General features: G+C 42.4%; 2 protein-coding genes across 14 annotated transcripts in view; one reads left to right on the plus strand and one right to left on the minus strand.

The window, feature by feature from the left end:
* LOC110537376 (retinoblastoma-associated protein-like) overlaps positions 1–24,661 on the minus strand; it is a 33,440-nt gene that overhangs the window by 3,770 nt on the left and 5,009 nt on the right. For 7 of the 12 annotated variants that reach the window (XR_016485011.1, XR_016485010.1, XR_016485009.1 and 4 more), the window contains exons 3-9: positions 24,173–24,227; positions 24,064–24,095; positions 23,807–23,883; positions 23,338–23,580; positions 23,063–23,129; positions 4,490–4,614; positions 4,173–4,308 (exon numbers count right to left, since the gene is read on the minus strand). Coding sequence is in view for 1 of the 12 variants with exons in the window: in XM_090192195.1 (XP_090048321.1) it covers positions 23,110–23,129; positions 23,338–23,580; positions 23,807–23,883; positions 24,064–24,095; positions 24,173–24,227 (427 nt within the window). In the remaining 11 variants the exon portion in view is untranslated. Of the gene's footprint in view, positions 1–4,145; positions 4,309–4,489; positions 4,615–23,062; positions 23,130–23,337; positions 23,581–23,806; positions 23,884–24,063; positions 24,096–24,172; positions 24,228–24,661 lie in introns of those variants that run through there. The other 5 variants (XR_016485012.1, XR_016485007.1, XR_016485013.1 and 2 more) reach the window with 4 other exon arrangements.
* Positions 8,220–12,528, plus strand: LOC110537375 (lysophosphatidic acid receptor 6-like). Of its 2 annotated transcripts, XM_090192193.1 has the most exons (2): positions 8,728–11,164; positions 11,316–12,528. In XM_090192193.1, the coding sequence occupies exons 1-2, from the start codon at positions 10,641–10,643 to the stop codon at positions 11,374–11,376; spliced, it is 585 nt and encodes a 194-aa protein (XP_090048319.1). In that variant the 5' UTR covers positions 8,728–10,640; the 3' UTR covers positions 11,377–12,528. The 2 variants fall into 2 exon arrangements, with proteins under 2 accessions (XP_021479051.3, XP_090048319.1); XM_021623376.3 differs by having other exon boundaries at positions 8,220–12,528.

Here is a 24,661-nt window from a genome sequence, read left to right on the forward strand (position 1 = left end):
AACACGATGCTGCCACCCCCGTGCGTCACGGTTGAGATGGTGTTCTTCGGCTTGCAAGCCTCCCCCTTTTTCCTCAAACATAACGATGGTCATTATGGCCAAACAGTTCTATTTTTGTTTCATTAGACCTGAGAAAGTATGATCTTTGACCCCATTTGCAGTTGCAAACCATAGTCTGGGTTTTTTATGGCAGTTTTGGAGCAGTGGCTTCTTCCTTGCTGAGCGGCCTTTCAGCTTTTGTCGATATAGGACTCGTTTTACTGTGGATATAGATACATTTGTACCTGTTTCCTCTAGCATCTTCACAAGGTCCTTTGCTGTTGTTCTGGGATTGATTTACACTTCGCACCAAAGTACATTCATCTCTAGGAGACAGACCGCGTCTCCTTACTAAGCAGTATGACGGCTGCGTGGTCCCATGGTGTTTATACTTGCGTACAGATGAACGTGGTACCTTCAGGCATTTGGGAATTGCTCCCAAGGATGAAAGAGACATGTGGAGATCCACAATGTTTTTGGCTGATTTCTTTTGATTTCCCATGATGTCAAGCAAAGAGGCACTGAGTTTGAAGGTAGGCCTTGAAATACATCCACAGGTACACCTCCAATTGACTCAAATTATGTCAATTAGCCTATCAAAAGCTTCTAAAGCCATGACATCATTTTCTGGAATTTTCCAAGCTGTTTAAAAGGCACAGCCAACTTAGTGTATGTAAACTTCTGACCCACTGGAATTGTGATACAGTGAATTATAAGTGAAGCAATCTGTCTGTAGACAATTGTTGGAAAAATTACTTGTGTCATGCACAAGGTAGATGTCCTAACCGACTTGCCAAAACTATAGTTTGTTAACAAGAAATTTGTGGAGTGGTCGAAAAACGAGTTTTAATGAATCCAACCTAAGTGTATGTAAACTTCCGACTTCAAGTGTATTACAGACTCGGTCAGGGAGAGGTAAAAAATGTCAGTGAAGACACTTGCCAGTTGGTCCATGTATGATTTGAGTACATGTCCTGGTAATTCGTCTGGCCCGCGGCTTTGTGAATGTTGACCTGTTTAAAGGTCTTACTCACATCGGCTACCGAGAGCGTTATCACACAGTCATCCAGAACAGCTGGAGCTACATTGTTCTCTTGCATTCTGTAAATATAACATTTATTTGAATAGGCTATAGCAAATAGCAATATAGGCAATTTACTGTGAATGTCACCCATGCACTGCCTTGCTCTTTACTGCATGGTGCCAGTCAAGTTGAAATAGGTATCTTCTGTCGTCGCATCACAATGTCGTCACCATTGACGATGGCTGTCAATCATCCTTGATAGACTATGCCACCGTAATATCTCCCAATCCCACATAAAAAAAATAGCTAGCATAACAGACAATACTCAAACAATGTTCCCTCAAATGTTTTTTGGCACGGAGAAAATTTCAGAGTGCAAACTTGAACATTGTGAAAATTTGACTGAACACGGAGGCTGTACCCGCTTTACGTTACAGACGGTGGTCAAGTAGGCCACTATGGATATTTGATCATAATCTAAGCCTACCATCAGCCAATGTGTGGTGTTCAATGTAAGCCAACATTGTATGAGACTTTAAAAAAATAAAACATGCAGAGCTTGACATTAACCTGTTTATCCACTTGTCCTTCAGACAAAAGGAGGTGACTGAAAATGTTGTTTGATGCAAGAAACCACCTTACAAAATAAAAATGCATTATTATTCCCATACCATTATTACAGAGAATCAGACAAATGATGTTACCCTCTGCCTATTTGCTCATTCTCAAAATTACAACACTGCCCCTTTAAGACAAAAAAAGCTCTTTACCGACTCACTTTTCAACATGTACTAGAAATGTACAGTGCCTTGCGAAAGTATTCGGCCCCCTTGAACTTTGCGACCTTTTGCCACATTTCAGGCTTCAAACATTAAGATATAAAACTGTATTTTTTTGTGAAGAATCAACAACAAGTGGGACACAATCATGAAGTGGAACGACATTTATTGGATATTTCAAACTTTTTTAACAAATCAAAAACTGAAAAATTGGCCGTGCAAAATTATTCAGCCCCTTTACTTTCAGTGCAGCAAACGCTCTCCAGAAGTTCAGTGAGGATCTCTGAATGATCCAATGTTGACCTAAATGACTAATGATGATAAATACAATCCACCTGTGTGTAATCAAGTCTCCGTATAAATGCACCTGCACTGTGATAGTCTCAGAGGTCCGTTAAAAGCGCAGAGAGCATCATGAAGTACAAGGAACACACCAGGCAGGTCCGAGATACTGTTGTGAAGAAGTTTAAAGCCGGATTTGGATACAAAAATATTTCCCAAGCTTTAAACATCCCAAGGAGCACTGTGCAAGCGATAATATTGAAATGGAAGGAGTATCAGACCACTGCAAATCTACCAAGACCTGGCCGTCCCTCTAAACTTTCAGCTCAAACAAGGAGAAGACTGATCAAAGATGCAGCCGGTTAAAAGCAGATGGTTAAAATTGATGGGAAGATGGATGGAGCCAAATACAGGACCATTCTGGAAGAAAACCTGATGGAGTCTGCAAAAGACCTGAGACTGAGACTGAGATTTGTCTTCCAACAAGACAATGATCCAAAACATAAAGCAAAATCTACAATGGAATGGTTCAAAAATAAACATATCCAGGTGTTAGAATGGCCAAGTCAAAGTCCAGACCTGAATCCAATCGAGAATCTGTGGAAAGAACTGAAAACTGCTGTTCACAAATACTCTCCATCCAACCTCACTGAGCTCGAGCTGTTTTGCAAGGAGGAATGGGAAAAAATGTCAGTCTCTCGATGTGCAAAACTGATAGAGACATACCCCAAGCGACTTACAGCTGTAATCGCAGCAAAAGGTGGCGCTACAAAGTATTAACTTAAGGGGGCTGAATAATTTTGCACGCCCAATTTTTCAGTTTTTGATTTGTTCAAAAAGTTTGAAATATCCAATAAATGTCGTTCCACTTCATGATTGTGTCCCACTTGTTGTTGATTCTTCACAAATAAATACAGTTTTATATCTTTATGTTTGAAGACTGAAATGTGGCAAAAGGTCGCAAAGTTCAAGGGGGCCGAATACTTTCGCAAGGCACTGTACATGTTTTGTGCTAGTGTAGGAAGCTATCACTCCCCTATTGCTGACTACAAATAATATATAAAGAGGCCTAAATACTCACTAACTAGCAAAGGATATGAACAAATGTGCACGTGGCTACATGCAGCTCTCGCTTTGATCTCAAAACAAGTGCATCTACTCACGACTGCTCATGCTATAAACACAGTCCAGTTCAAAGAGAATGGCACAGATCCATATATGGCAATGGTCTATTTGCATATAGGCCTACTGCAGTTCTGATTGGTTATGCGGCACCGGTCTGTGTAGAGTACGGGCTGAGTCATGCGTGTCAATGCAACATAATCCTACTCCAATGTGCTCTGCCTACAACTGTTAGTTTTGCATACTAAGTCTAGTTCGTTTTGTTTCGGTATGTTGCATTGAAAGTGGCTAATATTACATTGATTCGATACCAATTCCCACAGTAAAGAGAAATGTTGATAATGTGAACTAAAAACACCACAAATTTGAGTGAGGTTCAATCTCGTGCTTCTCTGTGTGGGATGATATTTCTTCTGTGTAGCAGTCTGCACATGGGTGCAGTTTAGGGGGGAACATTGCCCATAAAATACCAAGGAGATTTCAGAGTAGGACTGGAGGCTACTTTCCTCTCAATACTTTCCTATATGAAGTCCCAGGCCCCCTTTCCCTTCATCCTACCTACAAATAATCAGAGAAAGGAGGTGGACTACAACGTTTTCTGACCAGGTAAACCTCAAGGCCCTACAAATAGGTGTACCACAGTCACACCATTAGACTTGAGGAAAATCGATGGTCTTGGCATAAGACGTCTTGGCACTTCCAGTGAAAAGGTTAAGATGATTACTGTACAGTACCAGGCTTTTCTCCAACACCAGATAATTGTGTACACAACTTTTCCAGTCTTCTCCGACCTCATCCGCCCTGTATTTTGTAAAGCTTTGCATCCCATGCTTTTCTCATACAAATAAAACCTCAAAGCCAAGATGCTCCTCGTAGAGGCAGAGTTCTAATTCACTGGCCTATTTACAAGTTTAATTCACACAAACCAAATGACAGCGGGGAAGATGAATGGAACCATAAGTCTGGTTTAAATCACATCACTGGTTGAGGGTGGCAGGTGGCTCAGCCTGCTCCACTGGACCCTCCTCACGAGTTTGTCTCAGCAGCTCAAACAGTGGAGTCCTAGGGAGAAACACACATGGAAGAGCATTCATAAGACAGGCACTACAGCATTTCACACAGGCATGAAAGCATTACAAAAACATCAACACTATGTAATCCCAAGGTCATGGAACTTGTTCCTAAAGCACAGGGGCCATGTTAATGCAGAATTGTTATTTTTCCACCCTGGAAAAAAACCAACCAGGGAGGGTGTATGTGCCGGAAGTCTGTCAGTGGCATTGGCAACGTGTTTCCAGCACACGCTCAGCTTGCGGCCCTTGCTGTGGTCCTCCCTTTGTCCAGTGTTCCCGCTGAAAGGGGATTCAGCTGCCAGAGTGAGATGAGGAAGTAAGATGGGTTAACATGCTGACCACAATGCAAGCGTTGCAAAAATAAATGTACACCTACATGTTATTCAATTATTTTATCCAAACTGCTCGCACGTGTCTGTGAAACACAAGTTGGTTCCATTTTTTACGCTCGATGCGCTGCAAGTCCCGCCTCTCCCATCTCTTCATTGGTTTTAGGAGCATATACCCACATGGGTGATTGAAAGCTGAACTGAGGTCCACACTCCAGCCCAGTTGGTGGAGGAAATGCACCTTAAAGTTGGTTGCCAACCGCCATACTGAAGGAGGGATTACTAGAAACTAACTAGGATTAATTGTCGGAGTAGGAGGACCTTCTACATTTCAGGTAAAATAACCTAATGTTTATATCCCAGGACAAATTAGCTAGCAACAGCAAGCGAGCTAGCTGTCTAAATGGACATGAATGTTTCATGCGTTTTGACCTGTTCCCAAATTAATATAGGTGGTGGAGTTTGTTTTTATATTTCAACCTGCACGTCCTGAACGCATCTGTTGTGGATGGACAAAAATCAACACGAACGCACGCACAAACGCACGTGCGTGCTCGCTCTAGTCAGCATGTAAGTGTGCATATTTAATGTTGACAATGTTGTAGCAATTCACACTAGTTTGTTTGAACCAGAGTTAGATTATTTGTTACATTGTGGTTACAATGAAGAATGTAAAAGAATGAAATCCAACCCCTTTCGATGCGTGGAACGGATGTGGGTGGGGCTAGGTCTACATGCTATTTATTTAAAAAAACACACAAAAGCTCTGACGAAGGCCGTGAGGCCGATACGTAAGCTTATTAAAGATCAGTGATACAGTGAGCGGTTTCCCTTTTCCTTCATCTTGTCCAACTGTTACCATGCACCTGCAAAAAAGGTTGCTCAGATGTGCGAGTGCCTTTTGAATAATGCATATGGCGAGCTTGTAATTTTTCCAATGCACCTACAGCGTTCGTATTTCATCAACACTGTTGAGTACAAGAATGGAGGTTATTATATCATTCCGATGAATGAATGTTGACTACTTTTTTTTTTTACCGGGTAAGTTGACTGAGAACACGTTCTCATTTACAGCAACAACCTGGGGAATAGTTACAGGGGAGAGGGGATGAATGAGCCAATTGTAAGCTGGGAATGATTAGGTGACCATGACAGTATGAGGGACAGCGTGGAAATTTAGCCAGGACACCGGGATTAACACCCCTAGTCTTACAATAAGTGCCATGAGATCTTTAATGACCTCAGAGAGTCAGGCCCCCTGTTTAACGTCTAATCTGAAAGACGGCACCCTACACAAGGCAGTGTCCCCAATCACTACCCTGGGGAATTGGAATATTTTTTAGACCAGAGGAAAGAGTGCCTCCTACCGGCCCTCCAACACCACATCCAGCAGCATCTAGTCTCCCATCCAAGGCCTGACCAGGACCAACCCTGCTTAGCTTCAGAAGCAAGCCAGCAGTGGGATGCTGAGTGGTATGCTGCTGGTTTTACAATGACATTGTTTTCTTTAACCTAAGTTGTTTCCACATAGCACCCTCTTCAACTGACCCATATTTTCCTGAGTGGACCCATGTATTCATTGTCAGTGTGTTTAATTAGAATGCAGGTGAAATCTATTAACACAGATTTCCGGGAAAAAACTAACCCCTGAAGCGAAGTGACCATAAATGCATTTGGATGTGTGTGCTAATGTATGGGAGCACAGTGAGTGACAGTTGTTTGGAATTAACCTGTGTTTTCACTGTTATGTGGTCCACAAAACAGGACTGGAAGTTAGACACGGAACCGCCTTCTTTAATGGTTATTCTACAGCCCAGCTGTGTCCTCAGAAAACACTGAATGACTCTGGTTTCAGCTATTCCCTCAATCTCAAGTATGCTGTCCTGGCAAAGGGTTCAACTGCAAGAGAGGAAAGAATGTGTCTGTTTTGACCTTACTATCCTGAACATTATGTGTGTTCGTATGGAACAAGCAGTTTATATCGCCCTACCCCATCCAGAACAAGTTGACTATTGCCAGTGCCACTGTCAACAACGTTGTTTAGCCTTCAACGAACTGTCAAGAATAGATGAATTCATCATTGACACATTTGAAAAATTGTTACCGACTGTGTTCCTTCCTATAATAACAAGAGAATTTCACACCCCTATTCAATGAGGCTAGCTTAACCCAAAGGGTTAACAACCCCTGTTCCTTGTTGCCACTGGTCATGTTGGGTTTGACCTTTGGAACACAGTTGTCAGATCTTATCAGAAACATTATTCACTTTAATTACCTTACCGGTCAAAAGTTTTAGAACACCTACTCATTCAAGGGTTTTACTATTTTCTACATTGTAGAATAATAGTGAAGACTCCAATACTATGACATCACACATGAAATCATGTAGTAACCAACAACAAAAAAGTGTTAAACAAATCAAAATATATTTTATATTTGAGCTTCTTCTTTGCCTTGATGACAGCTTTGCACACTCGGCATTCTCTCAACCAGCTTCACCTCTCAAAAGCTTCACCTGCTTTTCCAACAGTCTTGAAGGAGTTCCCACATATGCTGAGCACTTGTTGGCTGCTTTTCCTTCACTCTGCTGTCCGACTCATCCCAAACCATCTCAATTTAGTTGCGGTCAGGTCATCTGATGCAGCACTCCATCACTCTCCTTCTGGGTAAAATTGCCCTTACACAGCCTGGAGGTATGTTGGGTCATTGCCCTGTTGAAAAACAAATGATAGTCCCACTAAGCCCAAACCAGATGGGATGGCATATCGCTGTGGTAGCCATGCTGGTTAAGTGTGCCTTGAATTCTAAATAAATCAGACAGTAACACCAGCAACGCACCCCCACAACATAACACCTCTTCCATGCTTTACGGTGGGAAATATACATGCAGAGATCATCCATTCACCCACACCGCAAATAGGGATATCTTCTGTATACCCCCCCCCCCCCCCCCTCCCTCCCTCGTCACAACATAACTGATTGGCTCAAACACATTAATGAAAGTAATTCCACAAATGACCTTAAGGCAGACCTATTCATTGAAATTCATTCCAGGTAACTACCTCATGAAGCTGGTTGAGAGAATGCCAAAAGTGTGCAAAGTTGTCATCAAGACAAAGGGTGGCTATTTAAAGAATATCAAATATAAAATATATTTTGATTTGTTTAACACTTCTTTGGTTACTACATGATTCCATATGTGTTATTTCATTGTGTTGATGTCTTCACTATTATTCTACAATGTAGAAAATAGTACAAATAAAAGTAAAACCCTTGAATGAGTAGGCGTTCTAAAACTTTTGACCGGTAGTGTAGCTGTATGGAAGAGTGTGTGTTTATGAAAGTTAGATTAAAAAAAAATACAAAAATGTAACCTTTATATAACTAGGCAAGTCAGTTAAGAACAAATTCTTATTTACAATGACAGTCTACCAAAAGGCCTCCTGTGGGGACAACACACACATCACGACGAGAGACACTACAACACTGCATAAAGGAGAGACCTAAGACAACATAGCATGGTAGCAACACAACATGGAAGCAGCACAAACATGGTACAAACATTGGGTACAGACAACAGCACAAAGGGCAAGAAGGTAGAGACAACAATACATCACGCAAAGCAACCTCAACTGTCATTAAGTGTCAATGATTGAGTCTTTGAATGAAGAGATTGAGATAAAACTGTCCTGTTTGAGTGTTTGTTGCAGCTCGTTCCAGTCGCTAGCTGCAGCAAACTGAAAAGAGGAGCGACCCAGGGATGTGTGTGCTTTGGGGACCTTTAACAGAATGTGACTGGCAGAACGGGTGTTGTATGTGTAGGACGAGGGCTGCAGTAGATATCTCAGATAGGGGGGAGTGAGGTCTAAGGTCTAAGAGGTTTTTTATAAATAAGCATCAACTAGTGGGTCTTGCGACAGGTATACCAAGATGACCAGTTTACAGAGGAGTATAGTCCTATAAAAAGGAACATTGGTGGCAAATCTGATGACCAAATGATAAAGAACATCTAGCCGCTCGAGCACCCTTACCTGCCGATCTATAAATTACATCTCCGTAATCTAGCATGGGTAGGATGGTCATCTGACTCAGGGTTAGTTTGGCAGCTGTGGTGAAAGAGGAGCGATTACGATAGAGGAAAACTAGTCTAGATTTAACCTTAGCCTGCAGCTTTGATATGTAATGAGAGAAGGATAGTGTACCATCCAGCCATACTTCCAAGTACTTGTACGGGTAGGCCTACATGGTTTACAGTAAGACTTCACCAGCAACTATATCCAGCCACAGACACAATGAGGCTGTTTTTCAAGCAGCATTTTGAATGAAAATCAAAAGGTGTGATATTTTATTTAATACATGCATTTCCACATGCACATAAATACAAGCATACAGCACATCTGTATCTGCGTCAGAGAAAACCGCACCTAGTCCCCTGCCTCATCTCATTAGTCTGCACGCTCAGGCTTGCCATCACTGGAACCTTCCCCTTCCTGTCGTTCTGAGGCCGCTGCCCACTGACACCATTGACTAATAGAAAGTACACTGTGCTCTGGGGCTGACAGGAGAGTATGACTTAATTGACTCCTTTCGCCAAATAGAGCAATCAACTGAAAAATGTCCACTGTTCGGGAGTAGGCTAGCTCTTAGATGAAAATCCAATATATAAAGGAATTTGAAAGTTTGAACAAAACACCCTACATACATTTCATTGATATTTTCATGAGATCCTGAAAGAATGCTAAGGGCACCAAAACAAGCTAACAAATCCTTTCACCTCACACCTGACTTACTCAACAAAAAGGCAAAACAATAGGTAGTCCAGGTAAGTCTTGACACAAGTGTGGAGGTGGGCCTTTCCCCTTTTGTTCTCTATTGCTCCACTGTTCCCTCAAGCAAGGGGAGGCCAATGACATCACAACTTCATCAAACCAACTCCTTGAAGTATCGTTTTCTAAAAAATGATTTCTCAAAACATATCGTTTTACCCTTTAGGGTGTGTACATTAGTGATATCTGAAGTATAAATAAACTAACAGGAAAAGTAAATTAAATCAATAATTACTGGAGGACGTCTTTAAACATTCAGAACCCCACCCGTCTCCTGCCAAGCCCAGCCAGAGACAAATCTCTTAGGTGATTACATAGCTAAAGCAGTCAGATGTGGGAGGGCCTTGGATGGGTGGTAGCCTACTCCCCCCAGTGTGTAAGCAAGTAGTCAGTTAAGCTTCAGTCTGTGGTAGAGCCTCAGAACAGAAGACTGACTCCACTGACTGTTAGGCCTGGAAAGGCTGTATTTTCTGGTGGACAGAACAGACAGTCTACAGCAGAGCCCGTCTGTCTACAAGTGTAGGGTCAGTAGGAGCACCATGCCCCCAGGGGCTGCAGCGGGATCAGACAGGAAGAGGGCTGCCAGAGGCCTGGAGGGACCCAGAGAGGCAGCACAGAGCCTCTCAGACGCTCAGCTCACAGACCCAAGGAGAGGCACATGACTCCCCCTCTCTCACTGAAGCAAGAAACACTGCTGACTGGGGTGAGAGGAGAAATTATCCAGACTCCGAGAAGCCAACATCAAGGCTGTTCACAGAGGACATAAAAACAGGCTTGGGATCTTAGAATTACGTGATACATCATGCATGTACCAATGGATTAACAGGGGACTGGTCTTGTCTTTTTGGATACAAGCACAGGTATTGATGGAATTACTTGCTGTTATTTTTAAAAACACTGGACATGGTGGTGTTCACATGAGGACATTGTGCTTATGAACATTGGATACGAGTGAAGGTGTGGTTAATTTTTTGAGCTAGTATTCCCTTATGCTGGGGGAAGATTGGAAATGACATAACTGATGAAATTAAGAACTGAAATTAAGGACACTTCAGTGCTCCATTCTTTGGAATTAACTTGTACAAGTGATCGATGCTTTCCACAAAAACATTCCCATTGTTGTATTGACATTCATCAACACTCCCATCCTCTACTCCTCTCTAAAGATGCATAACAGCACTCTAGAGACTGATGGCATCAGTGCTCTTGGTTTGACCCAAACCAACATGAGCTGTATTAAGAGTGATGGCTTTAAGTACACCCTGTACACAGCGGTTTTCAGCCTGGTCTTCATAGTCGGGCTGCTCTTCAACATGGCTGCCATGTACATCTTTGCCTGCACGCTGAAGTTGCGCAACGAGACCACCACCTACATGATGAACCTGGTGGTGTCTGACCTGCTCTTCGTCCTCACCCTGCCCTTCAGAATCTTCTATTTTATCAACCAGGATTGGCCGTTTGGCAGGGGGCTCTGCCAGCTTTCTGTCTCCCTATTCTACACCAACATGTACGGTAGCATTCTCTTCCTCACTTGCATCAGCGTGGACCGCTTCCTGGCCATCGTCCACCCATTCCGATCGCAGGCGCTGCGGACGAAGCGGAACGCCAAGCTGGCCTGCTGCGCTGTTTGGGTGTTGGTGCTGTCTGGCAGCCTTCCGACAGGCTTCCTCCTCGACACCACCTCGCTCAGGTACAAAAACTCCTCCGTCAACTACTGCTTTGAAAACTTCTCCAACAAGCAGTGGAAGTCCAGTCTGTCCAAAGTGGTGGTGTTTATTGAGACAGTGGGATTCCTGATTCCATTGTTACTAAACATCTTTTGCTCCGTTTCGGTCCTCCAGACACTGCGCCAGCCCCAGGCTATCAGCCGTGGGGGCCAGCTCAACAAGACCAACATCCTGAGGATGATCGTGGTCCATCTTCTCATCTTCTGCTTCTGCTTCATCCCCTACAACGTCAACCTGGTGTTCTATGCCCTGGTCCGCACCAAGCTGCTGAAGGGCTGCGCTGTGGAGTCGGTGGTGAGGACCATCTACCCCATTGCCCTCTGCATTGCGGTCAGCAACTGCTGTTTTGACCCAGTCATCTACTACTTCACCTCCGAGACCATCCAGAACTCCATCAAACGTAAATCTATGGCGGTTCGCAACAAGAATAAGCTGGAGAAGGGTCTTCAGACAAACATGCTGCAGAGCCAGAGCATCATTCAGAACAACGCAAGGACTCAATTTTACCTAGAGTCCACCGTGTGACATCATCACCCACATGAGCCAAATTAATGAGGCATCAGTGCGATATTTGACATCAATATTTCAGTGAGTCAATATTTGGTGCAATACGCCCAGATGATCAGCCGTAACAGATGGGAGATGAGTGGTCTTGAGTGGATTCTATAGGAACCATGGCATCACAGGAACAAAGTGAGAAAACCCTAAAGAGCGGTTGCATTAAGGGTACCATCCTTGCACTAAGTACAGTGACTCAGCTCTGAGTGTTCTCGTGTTAAAGGGGTACTTTGGAATTTTGGCTAGCATGCTAGCATATACCCGTAGACCTCCAGACATTGAGCAAATCCTAGTTAGTATTGGCTTGCAAAACTACCCCGTACTTCATTCATACTGGACACAGAACGATACAAATGTTATCCACAAGTTCAGCTGACAATGGGGAAGTAGATAAAGGGCCTCATTAACAAAATCCAGAAGTATCCCTTTAAGTATTGCATCAACAGCAGTGTTGAGTGTGAGGATTAGCCTACATGATGCAGGTCTGGGGGAGGAAACCCTGGAGCATGGTGCTACAAATTTACAAAACAAAACAGTGAAAATGTACCCACAACACACTGACTTGTCAAACAGTGGCCGGGGTCTCTACGTCTATGTTGCTCTATTGAAAGACTTGATACCAGGCAGTTGTCAGTGTTTTACCTGTGACTAAATACAGTAGATTAACAACCAAAATTATGAAATAGCACTATAGTGCAAGATATTTGACTTGCAAACTATGTATCCCAATAGTGATGGTGCCTTGAATGAATAAAAAGAAAGCAAACAAGTTCTCATCTGTTTTCTTAAGTCACTATGAACAAATGGTGGTAAATGTATGACATTACCCAGGTTTACCTTTGCATGCCATATATTGATTTGTGGGTAATAAATAGCTTGAGATATTTAGAGCATTTTACAAAAGGTAGGTGGTTATCAGTCTTTCAGTTTTCTGACATTGCCTCACTAGCGTAGCAATAATACATCCTCCCCTGCTCACATGAATCATACAACTAACAACAAATAGCTAGTGCACACAGAAACCACCTCAAACCATTACCAAGCATGATAACGGACGTCTGGCTAGCCAATGATAACTGGTTGAATCATTATTTTAAGGAGTGGCACACCATAACCAATGTCGCCATAGAGACCATAACAATGACTAAGAGTGTGAAACAAAAACAAAGTAAGAAAGTGGATTTAAGCCTGATCCAAGATCACTGGTTAGCTATTTTACATAGAAAACCCCCAACGTTAAACCAAAGAGAAAAGGCTATGAACACATTCTGGCCCTGTTAAGATACATAGAAAACCAGACAACCACATCCGAGGGCTATAACCAGAAAACTGCTCAACAGCATCAGCCATGTGGGAAATGTGAGAAACATCTGGCCTGTTATATTTATTCATAGATTGGGTTTCAACTCAGTATTTCATATCTGGGTTTCTTTGTTAACACCATGTAAGGTGATACATATGAGCAATCCATGGCTTTACTATGAGAATATCTATGTTGGTAAACTTCCCATTCTCTCAGCTGAAAGATCACCATGCAGTTTGGGCCCTGGGGGTTAAACTACATGACAGACACACTGCTCTTCACTACTCACTCACCTGATGAGATGGATTGTGAAACCAAAGCAGTCAAGTGAGCACACGCTTTTGTGGGGAAAGTGTGCTGACTGTTGGGATTTGGCACCAATCCTCAAACATACAAGAGGTGATAAACAAAACATGTCAAACAGTCCTACACATCTATAAAACACTGGAAGAGTGATCGGTTGTTCCTGTCCGTTACAGTACTCATCCTAATTAACAACACTGAAACTAGATCAAGTGTAAATGTATAGAAGACAACAGGCACCAGAGAAATTGTCTTACTAGCAGCTCCGGGATATTGCCTTGCTTTAATTATGCCATACTAGTTAACTGGTCAATGAGACGCATTGAGAGGGTTGCCTGGCAGCTGGGAGGGTGAAGTTAAACACCACTATTGCAGTGTAACCAAAAGGACAGAATGTGTGTGTGTTGGAGAGAGACTGCATGTACTGTATGGGGGTACCAAGGTGTCCGAACATGGGCGTAAACTGAAATGGTTACCGTAGACCATTTCAAATGGACCAAGAACACAGTCAAATCAAACCAAGCACCATTTCAATAGAGGACTGAGGTTGGACACCAAAACACAATATTTCCTTTGAAAACTACTTAATGTGGAATAAGAGAATTTTGGATTATCACAACCTTTCCAAAACACAAGTGAATGTCTTCATGTACTCAACACCCTGCTTGCGCTCAAAAGATGACACTTTACACACATTTCTTATAGCCTCAAAAGACGGGAAAATCTGAAGTGTCATTTAAGACAGTTTTGTGCATGGGATTTAAAGAAATATCCTTGTTTGAATCTCAAATACCTGAAGAAAATATTAAGATATTAGGCTATAGAAGTTCTAGTCTACAGAGAATGTAAGAGTTCCTTTTCCAAGGAACTAGGAAGGAGAGACACTAAGGAAAATGCTTGTTCTCCAGGGTAATGCTAAGTGCATCAAGTCTGGGCATTTCTAAATATTTTCTCTGCCTGGAGCATGTGTTGAGTTTTTCTGAAAGACACACACAACAATCTTGGAGGAATTTGACTAGTCTTCTTTCCTAGTAAATCACCGACAAACTCCAGATAGTCGTAACAAAAGGTATGGCAAATAAGTCTGGCAGCCCAACTGATTGGCAAGCGTACTGCAAATTAAGAAATCATGTGACTAAGCTAAATTAAAATAACAAACTATACTATGAGAAATACATTATATAAAAGAATGTTAGTAAAAAGCTTTGGAACACAAATTCAATTTTGGGGGAAAAAAAAGCCAACTCGTGTCCATCATTCACTGAATCAGATGGCTCATTCATCACAAAACCCACTGATATTGCCAACTACTTTAATTACTTTTTCATTGGCAAGATAAGCAAACTTAGGGATGACATGTCAGCAACAAACGCTGACACTACACATCCAAGTATGTCGGACCAAATTGTGAAAGACAAGAATTGTACTTTTGAATTCCATAAAGTCAGTGTGGAAGAGGTGAAACAATGATTATCGTCTATCAACAATGATAAGCCACCGGAGTCTGACAATCTGGGTGGAAAATGACTGAGGATCTCTCTGTCCCAGCTTTGATGCACCTGTACTGACCTCGCCTTCTGGATGTAAGCAGGGTGAACAGGCAGTGGCTCGGGTGGTTATTGTCCTTGATCTTTTTTGCCTTCTTGTGACATTGGGTGTTTTAGGTGTCCTGGCGGGCAAGTAGTTTGCCCCCAGTGATGTGTCGTGCAGACCGCACCACCCTCTGGAGAGCCTTGCGGTTGTGGGCGGTGCAGTTGCCGTGACAGTTGCCGTGTCGCCTTCTTTATCACACTGTCTGTGTGCGTGGACAATTTCAGTTTGTCAGTGATATGAACACAGAGGAACTTAAAACTTTCCACCTTCTCCAATGCTGTTTTCTTTGCTGTTTCCTAAAGTCCACGATCATCTCTTTTGTTTTGCTGACATTGAGTGAGATGTTATTTTCCTGACACCACACTCCAAAGACCCTCACCTCCTCTGTCTCGTCATTGTTGGTTGATTCGTTGTCGATCATAGTCTGCTGATGGAAAAACTTGTTTTATGGCTTTATACCCCCTGCTATAATGTGGATAAAGAGTTAGAGTTAATTATCTAACAGAACAGTGTGTCCATGTATGCGGATGACCCAACACCATACACGTCAGCTACTACAGCGACTGAAATGACTGCAACACTTAAAGACCTGCAGTTAGTTTCGGAATGGTCAGCAAGGAATAGGTTAGTCCTAAATATTTCTAAAATTAAAAGCATTGTATTTGGGACAAATCATTCACTACACCCTAAACCTCAACTACGTCTCGTAATGAATAATGTGGAAATTGAGAAAGTTGAGGTGACTAAACTGCTTGGAGTAACCCTCAATTGTAAACTGTCATGGTCAAAACATAGATACAGGGGGATGGTAGGGGACGCCATGTGTGACTGACGTGTTCTCCGTTTGCTCCCGTGGTATTCTTAAAGTTTATGTGAATTCTGCAGCAGAACCGTATTTATTTTCAAATATTCATTTGGTGATCCCTTTCCGTAAAAACCAAGACTACTTTGCTTCCGAATGTCAGCATGTCGACCAAACATAAGGCCAAGAGCATGACTTTGAGAAAACCCGGCCTACAAGACCCGCTCTCATCACCGCCCTCTCCTGAGTCTGAGGGCCCGGGGACGCACACTTTACCCGGGGGCGCGGCTTGGCCTGGAGGCGCTGAAATGAACATTCGAGGCCATCAGGCTACTACGCTCTGAGATAGTTGAAATGAAAAACACAGGTGGTTGCTACAATTGAGGCCAGAATACAGGAGGTTTCTGATACTTTAAAAGCAGATTTAACCATCCTGCGGAACGAGACTGTGCCGGCAATTACATTACTCAAAACAACAACTGCGTCACACACTACAACGATTGCAGCACTGGAGGCCTCCGCTACTAATGTCTCCGATTTAACTACATCCCTGGAGACTGAAGTTAAACGCCTAGCTGCGGATTTGAAAAAGGTGAGGGAGTACTGTGTGAGTTTAGAGGGATTCTCTCGCCGCAATAATCTGAGACTTGTATCAGTCCCAGAGTCCGCGGAAATGCATCGCGCCACGGATTTCGTTTCAGGGCTGCTGAAGGATGTTCTTGCCTTAGATGAAAAGCCCCTGATTGATCGAGCCCACCGGTCGCTGCGCCCAAAGCCCCGGGATGGGGAGAGGCCCCGTGACATAATTCTTCGAGTGCACTTTTTTCATGAGAAGATGGAGATCCTCCGACGAGCCCGCAATACCACTCTGAGCTTTCAAGGACAGAGCTTTTTCATTTACCAGGACTACTCCCCCACTGTTTCCAGGCAGCGCGCAGCTTTCGGACAGGCCAAACGAGTGCTTCGGGACCATCCAAGTGTGAAGTATGGACTGCGATTCCCGGCCCGTTTATGGATATCTCATGAGGGTAAAGACCACACATTTGAATCTCCGGATGAGGCTATGGCTCACATTCAGCGTCACATCAAGAAATCTTGAATATGCTCACAGTGTGGATTGTAAGTACCCCACTTGTGGTACAATTATGTTTAGATATAACAGGCTAGTCTTCTATAGTTGGTGAGACTATTCAGGCTTATTTGAAGTGATCTAATGTTTTGATTATCTAGTGTGCGTGCCTTATCTCGCTCACCTATTTAGTTTGTTTACACATCGTCTCAGTGACTCAAAATAGTTTTGGTTATTTGTTTACTGCATCCGTTTGCATTGACCCAGTAAACAGTAAATGTCTCGAGGCTACACGGTTTCTGGGGCCTCACTTTAATTTTAAAAGTTTTGAGCGTCATTTATGCCCAGCAAACGTTCAACGTTGCGCACACGTAGTTTTTTGGTATTGGTTGTAAGCTGTCTCAGCTTCAACTAGACTACTATTATAATTACTATTATTTTTGATTGTCTAACTACGATTTCCTTACTTCAAATTAGATTTTTGGCTGAGAGCCTTTATACATTTTATTTATTTTCTCTCTCAATGCCTGTTATAAGACGGGTGAATACAATTATATACATCAAAAAAAAAAAAAAAGTATATACATCTACAAGTGGTGCTTTTGTCATTCCGTTTGCACAAGAGATTCGCCTTTTTTTTTTTTTTTTTTTGGAAAAATACATACAAATCTTTCTTTTTGCTGCTTGATCCACTAACAAAACACGACTTTAAAGAGCAGGACTGTGGGTTTAGGTTTAAGACCGCACTCTCACAGACATACTGTGCGAAGAGAACATGTTCTATTTAGGCTTGTACCTCGTTTGGGGAGGTATTGTCTGGGATGGGGGGAGGGGGTGGGGGGGCAGGTTGAATTGTTCAGTTCTAATGTTGTCATTCTGTCTTTTTAGTTTTTTTTTCTGTTTTTTTTCCTGTACTTTTTCCAAACATTTACCACCGTACATTATTACTCTGAGACAAGTTATTCTGGGGGTTTTGGGCGCTCATTGCTTTTCCATTTTATGCTCTAATGACAGGGTTGAATAACGGGAATGCCCAGAGGGGCCGAAATAATACGATCAAGTACATTTCTTGGAATACCAAAGGGGTTAACAACCCGGTAAAGCGTAAGAGGGTGTTGACGCACTTAAAGGGTTTGAATGCAAATATTGCATTTCTACAAGAGACTCACTTGAGGACTGGTGAGCATTTTAGGATGCGTAAGGACTGGGTTGGTCAAGTGTTCCACTCAAACTTTCATAGTAAATCAAGAGGTGCTGCTATTCTGGTTGATAAAGCTACTCCCTTTGTAGCTTCTGAGGTTATTGCTGATCCTAAGGGACGATACGTCATAGTAACTGGTGAACTGTTTTCTACCCCTCTTGTTTTGGCTAGTGTTTATGCTCCCAATTGGGATGACACAAGTTTCATTTCTTCCTTTCTGTCTGCTATTCCCAATTTAGATTCTCATTTGTTGATTTTAGGGGGGGATTTCAACTGTAAAATGTCCCCAGTTCTGGACAAGTCCTCACAAATAAATACAGGCCCATCTAAATGTGCCCTACTTATTCAATCCTTTCTTCAGAAATATGCTATGTTTGAGGCCTGGCGTTTCCTACATCCTACAGATAGACAGTATTCCTTTTATTCTCATGTTCATAAAACATACTCCCGGATTGATTACTTCTTTTTGGACAAAAAACTTCTGCCTAACCTTCGGCAGTGTACTTACGAGAGTATTGTTATCTCTGACCATTCACCATTAGTGCTTGAACTAGAGTTTCCCCAGCGACCTCCTAGGTGTTATCAATGGCGTCTCAACCCCATTTTACTCTCAGATAAGGAGTTTGTCAATTTAATTTCTTCTGAAATTACCTTATTCCTAGAAACTAATTCAACACCAGGTATGTCCTGCTCTACCATATGGGAGTCTCTCAAAGCATACCTACGTGGCCAAATTATTTCTTATACAGCCAACCAAAACAGAGTTCGCTCCCAGCGACTTCGGGACCTGAGCGAGTCCATAGCCACATTGGATGAGAAGTATGCTACGGATCCTTCCTCTGATCTGCATAAAGAGCGCCAACTACTCCAATCTGAATTTGATGAGCTTTCTACCAGGCAAGCTGAACAGTTACTCTTGCGAGCTCGATACAAAGTCTATGAACAAGGCGACAAGGCCAGTAAACTCCTTGCACATCAGATCCGTAAATCTGAGGCCTCACGGCTAATCCCACAAATAAGGACCCCGTCTGGTGCCACCACAGTTATACATAAAGAGATCAATGATCAATTTAAACAATTTTACTCTGCGCTATACACCTCTGAATCCCCTCAAGACCCTTTGCTGATTGACTCCTTTAATGGCTTGAATATGCCTTCAATTGATACAGACACCCATGACTGTCTAGAAGAAGACTTTACGCTTGAGGAGATTGCAACAGCAGTGTCCGCAATGAAAAGTGGTAAATCACCGGGTCCGGACGGTTTTCCAACCGAATTTTACAGGACGTTTTCTGGTCTGCTTTGCCCATTCTTGTCCCGACTATTTGCAGAGTGCCTCAATACTTCAAAGCTGCCGCCTAGTCTTTATCAGGCTTCAATTTCATTACTACTAAAGAAAAACAAAGATCCCCTGGAATGTGGATCCTATCGCCCAATCTCGCTTTTAAACTGTGATTACAAAATCCTAGCTAAGCTTTTAGCCATCCGTATGGAAGGCTTGCTGCACCAAGTAATACACTCTGACCAGACTGGCTTTGTGAGAAATAGGCATTTATTTTTCAATATTAGGCGCCTTATAAATATACTGTACTCCCCAGCGTCGGAGGACCCGGAGGTGGTGGTCTCACTTGATGCCGAAAAAGCGTTTGACCGCATTGAGTGGGATTACCTAACAGCTGCCCTTTATAGATTTGGCTTTGGCCCCAAATTCATTGCGTGAATAAAGATTATTTTCCCCCCATGGCTTCGGTACGGACTAATAACTTGTCCTCTGACTATTTTCCCTTGCACCGCGGATCCAGACAGGGTTGCCCACTCTCCCCCTTGTTGTTTGCTTTGGCAATCGAGCCTCTCGCCATTGCACTACGCTCTAATGATGCAATTACAAGGCATAATCAGGGCGGGCTGGGAGCAGAAAGTCTCGCTATATGCTGACGACCTCCTTTTGTTTATCTCCAATCCCGATACCTCATTGCCACGTGCCCTATCTGTTCTTAAAAAGTTTGGATCAATCTCAGGGTACAAGCTGAATCTAGGCAAGAGTGAGCTTTTTCCGGTAAACAAGGCTGCTTTAAAGTGCTCTTTCACAAGTTCTCAGTTTAGGATTGTTCGGGATCAATTCACTTACTTGGGAGTAAAAGTGACAAGGAAATATTCAAATTTGTTTCAGGAAAACTTTGTTGCTCTAGCAGGCAGATTGAAACAATCTTTTACTTTTTGGAATTCGCTACCCCTTTCTCTTATCGGAAGGGTTAATGTCATTAAAATGAATGTGTTGCCCAAATTTCTATATTTATTTCAATGTTTACCCATTTTTATTCCAAAATCTTTTTTTATTTCACTGGATCAAACATTCATGCATTTTATTTGGGATGGCAAGGTACCACGGATTGGTAGAAAACATTTACAGAAGCCTAGGTCATTGGGGGGTTTAGCTCTACCAAATTTTCAGACATACTACTGGGCTGCAAATTTTAGAGCCGTTCTGTACTGGCTGCAGACTGATCCTACTGGCCCTAGACCACTCTGGGTCCAGATGGAGTCTGAATCGTGTAAACCTGCAGCACTTTCCTCTGTGCTGTGCTCGTCTCTCCCAGTGTCCCTAGGCAAAAGGTGTGCCAACCCAATTGTAAAGCAGTCTCTTAAAATTTGGAATCAGTTCCGTTTAGCCTTTAGCCTCCGAGGCTTTTCTCTATCAGGCCCAATCAATCAGAACATTTTATTTCCTCCATCTTTGAATGATGGGGCTTTTGGCATTTGGCACTCACTAGGCCTTTCCTCGCTAGCCCAATTATTCTTTGATGGTACATTTGCCTCTTTTTCTCAGCTGCAGGAAAAGTTCAATCTCCTCAATCCCACTTTTTCCGCTATCTCCAGACTAGAAACTTTGTCAGGGCTAACACACCTGGATTTCTCAATAGGCCTGCGAATACAGCTATAGAGAGCATCTTGGAGCTGAACAAGCTTCCTAGGGGCGCAATTTCAGATGTATATGCAATCATTCATGACTTACAGAACCCTTCTTTGGTGCCGTTAAAGACTCGATGGGAAAAGGATTTGGGGGAGGAACTTGGGGAAGACGCCTGGGAATCTGTGCTGCACAGGGTGCACTCGTCCTCTTTTAGCACTAGACACAGCCTCATTCAATTCAAGGTGGTTCACCGTATCCACTGGTCGGGGGCCAAACTTGGAAGAATATTCTCTGATTTTGATCCTACCTGTGTCAGATGTAAGGTGGAACCAGCCACACTGTTGCATATGTTTTGGGGCTGTCATAAACTGTCAGGTTTCTGGGAATTAATATTTAAATGTTTCTCTGATATATATGACACTGTTATAGAGCCGTCTCCCCTTACAGCCCTTTTTGGAGTACTGCCCATGGGTACCCCCCTATCGAGAATCCAGTCGGACACTGTTGCTTATACAACTCTTTTAGCTAGACGGCTAATACTACAGAACTGGAAGATGGCAGCTCCCCCATCTTATAAATATTGGGTGAGGGATGTGTTGTGCCCTCTGAAACTAGAAAAATTTTAATTCAATTCACGTGGGAACCCCAAACTGTTTGATGAGGCTTGGGCTCCATTCCGGTCTTACTTTAAACAGTCCATCCTCTGATGGCATTCCAATTAATACTAAAATAAGTCTGTGACTTAAGGGTTGGAGGAGTTTCTCTCTGTGTTTTTGCTGGGGGGGGGGGGGGGGGGGGGCATTAAGATCCATGTGCTTATTGATTGTGGTCCGCAGATGCCTTGTTCATCTTGCCCAGGCAGAGACTGAAGTGTGAGCTTGTTTTTCCCAGTTATTTTTACATTTTGTTCACGCCTACATTAATAATCATTTTTTTTAAATTTATTTTAAAGCATTGTAAACTTTTTTTTTGTCCAGTGGATGGTCGGTCTGTGGCCATGACTCTCTGTGAGTGGTTGCATTTCTCCACCCTTATCCCTTGACTGTTTACAGGAACAATGGTGAGGTGTTTGCTCTGTCCCTGTACTATAGATTGCTCTTTAACCTCTGTAGCCTTCTGCCTGGTGTGTTTAACTTGTCTAAAGTATGGTATCTTTAAAGCTATTTTTTTATTTGTATTTTTATTTGTATTTTTTTTCTAGTTGAGTATATTATTTATATTGCTTTGTCTTGTCTGTGTGTGTGATCAAAACTTAATAAACAGAGTTAAAAAAAAAAAAAAAAAACAGATACAACAGTAGCTAAGACGGGGGCAAAGTCAGTCCATAATAAAGCATTGCTCTGCCTTAACACTATCAACAAGGCAGGTCCTACAGGCCCTGGTTTTGTTCAGTAGTGTGGTCAGGTGCCACAAAGAGGGACTTGGGAAAATTGCAGTGGGCTCAGAACAGGGCACCACGGCTGGCCCTTAAAAGTACACAGAGAACTAACATTAACAACATGCATGTCAATCTCTCATGGCTCAAAGTGGAGGAGATCGACTTCCTCATTACTTGATTTTGTAAGGTGAATGTACCGAGCGGTCTGTTTAAAATAATAGCACACAGCTCAGACACCCATGCATACCCCACAAGACATGCCACTGGCCTTGAGTGCTGTAATTATATGCCATAATTTAACTTTATGTGACGTGTACTATGTAGAGCTGGGCGATATGGCCATAATATCATCATGGTATATTCCCAATTTTTGACGGTATTTGATGTTTCTAAGTAATACACCTCTAAACATGCTTTATGGATAGTACATGACAACAAATTAATTGTAAGTGTTCAATGGGCTTTCTCCATTATGATTGCTTTATACTGTTCAACCAAACTTCAACCAAAAATAATAGAACAAAACTGACAGTGAAGTAGGCCAATTTGTAGAACATTACATAGGAATCTAAATCCTCAATCTTGTACTCAACCAATGGTTTCCATTTGCATAGTTATTTGTTGAATTACAGCATTCACTTTTATAACTTACACGCGGTGTCACGTTTCTTTTGTCTTAGTATTCCCCCCCCAAAAAAAAAAAACTATTCTCCTGACTGTTTTCAATTATTTGGCAAGCTTACCCTCCCGAAGTTGTTGACTTGTTGTGCTGGCTAGCAGTTCTCAGCTGTTAGCAGTTTCTTACTGGCCCTAAAAACACATGATTGCCATCATTTTTCCCCAGAGTCATTACTGAATTATTTAATGTAACAAATCAAACATTAAAAATACCATTATAGAAGGTAAAGTAAAAATCCAAACTGGTCCGTGAATGAATACCGGTATATATTTTTTACGGTTTACCGACCAGCCCTAGTACCATGTGGTGATGAGACTGGCTGTGAGTGACGTAACGTACCCTTCTCCAGGAAAGTCTCCATGATGAGTTGTTCGCAGAGCTCCAAGTACTTGACGATGTCTTTACTCCGGCTGGGCTCAGCCTTGATGAAGCTCTCAATCACCTTGTAGAAGTCAAACGCTGTCAGCTGGAACACATCCAGGATCCACGGGAAAAACAGGTCCGTCTTCACGGGGACACTACCACCATTGTTGTAGCCACTATTCTTGGAGGAGCACCCTGACTGGACAATTGATAGCTCATCTGTGTCCAATTGATTATGATCCAGTATATACATGTTATTAAAAGGGAATTATATACTGTACATTGTAACATGCATGTTTTTTGCTAATATTTGTTGCAATATTATTAGAAATGTTCAATGAGAAGTTAGTACATGGCTATTAAAGGCTGGTAGAATGATCAATACTAGGTTCATCCAGATGACTATCTGTTAGCAGTGAGTGAATGTGGTACTGGAGAGACTTACCGCCATAGGTTGCCATTATGACCTCCAAAGCACAAGCCAGGAGTGAGGTGTGGAATGTGCATTCATTCAGGAGTTTACTGTCATTGAAATCACATGACTAAGGTAAGAGAAAATGGGCAATAGCACACTCCATAGATTAACAGTACACTGTGTATACACTGCAACTATTTTTTAAAAAAATGTATTTGTTTAAGTCTAATTTAAGAACTAATCCTTTTAATTCTTGTGAGATTAGCATATTTTGTTATGTTGCATACCTGAAATTCTGCCCTGACAGCCTCTTCTCTTCCTATAGGGGAAAAAATAGATTTGTCAGACATTTAAGAAAATATGGAGGTAAAACCGAAATAAGACCATGTCATTTACCGATTTCAGCATGGACACCATGACTCTAATACAACCGGACACCAAGGGTGAACCTCTGATGAAGAGAAGGAAAATACATTAATGAGTTATATGGACTACATCAGTATGTCATATAGTAGTCTGCCCACACTGGGGTGTATCAACCAAATATCATAGGTCAGTTTCACAAAGTGCAATGGTTATTATCTCTGTCAAGTCTGTGCAAGCACACAGTATAGTGTGCTTACATACAGCACACTATACTGAGGAATTACACTACTTGAGACAAGGGGGTGGTATAAACTGTTGATACAGAGTTAGAGATACATACACACACAAAGATTTTCTATGGGGTTCAGATCTGGAGACTGGCTAGGCCACTCCAGGACCTTGAAATGCTTCTTACGAAGCCACTCCTTTGTTGCCCGGGCGGTGTGTTTGGGATCATTGTGATGCTGAAAGACCCAGCCATGTTTCATCTTCAATGCCCTTGCTGATGGAAGGAGGTTT

The sequence above is a fragment of the Oncorhynchus mykiss genome, chromosome 12 (assembly GCF_057628025.1).
Source record: "Oncorhynchus mykiss isolate SJ-2025 chromosome 12, ASM5762802v1, whole genome shotgun sequence".
Classification (NCBI taxonomy): domain Eukaryota; kingdom Metazoa; phylum Chordata; class Actinopteri; order Salmoniformes; family Salmonidae; genus Oncorhynchus; species Oncorhynchus mykiss.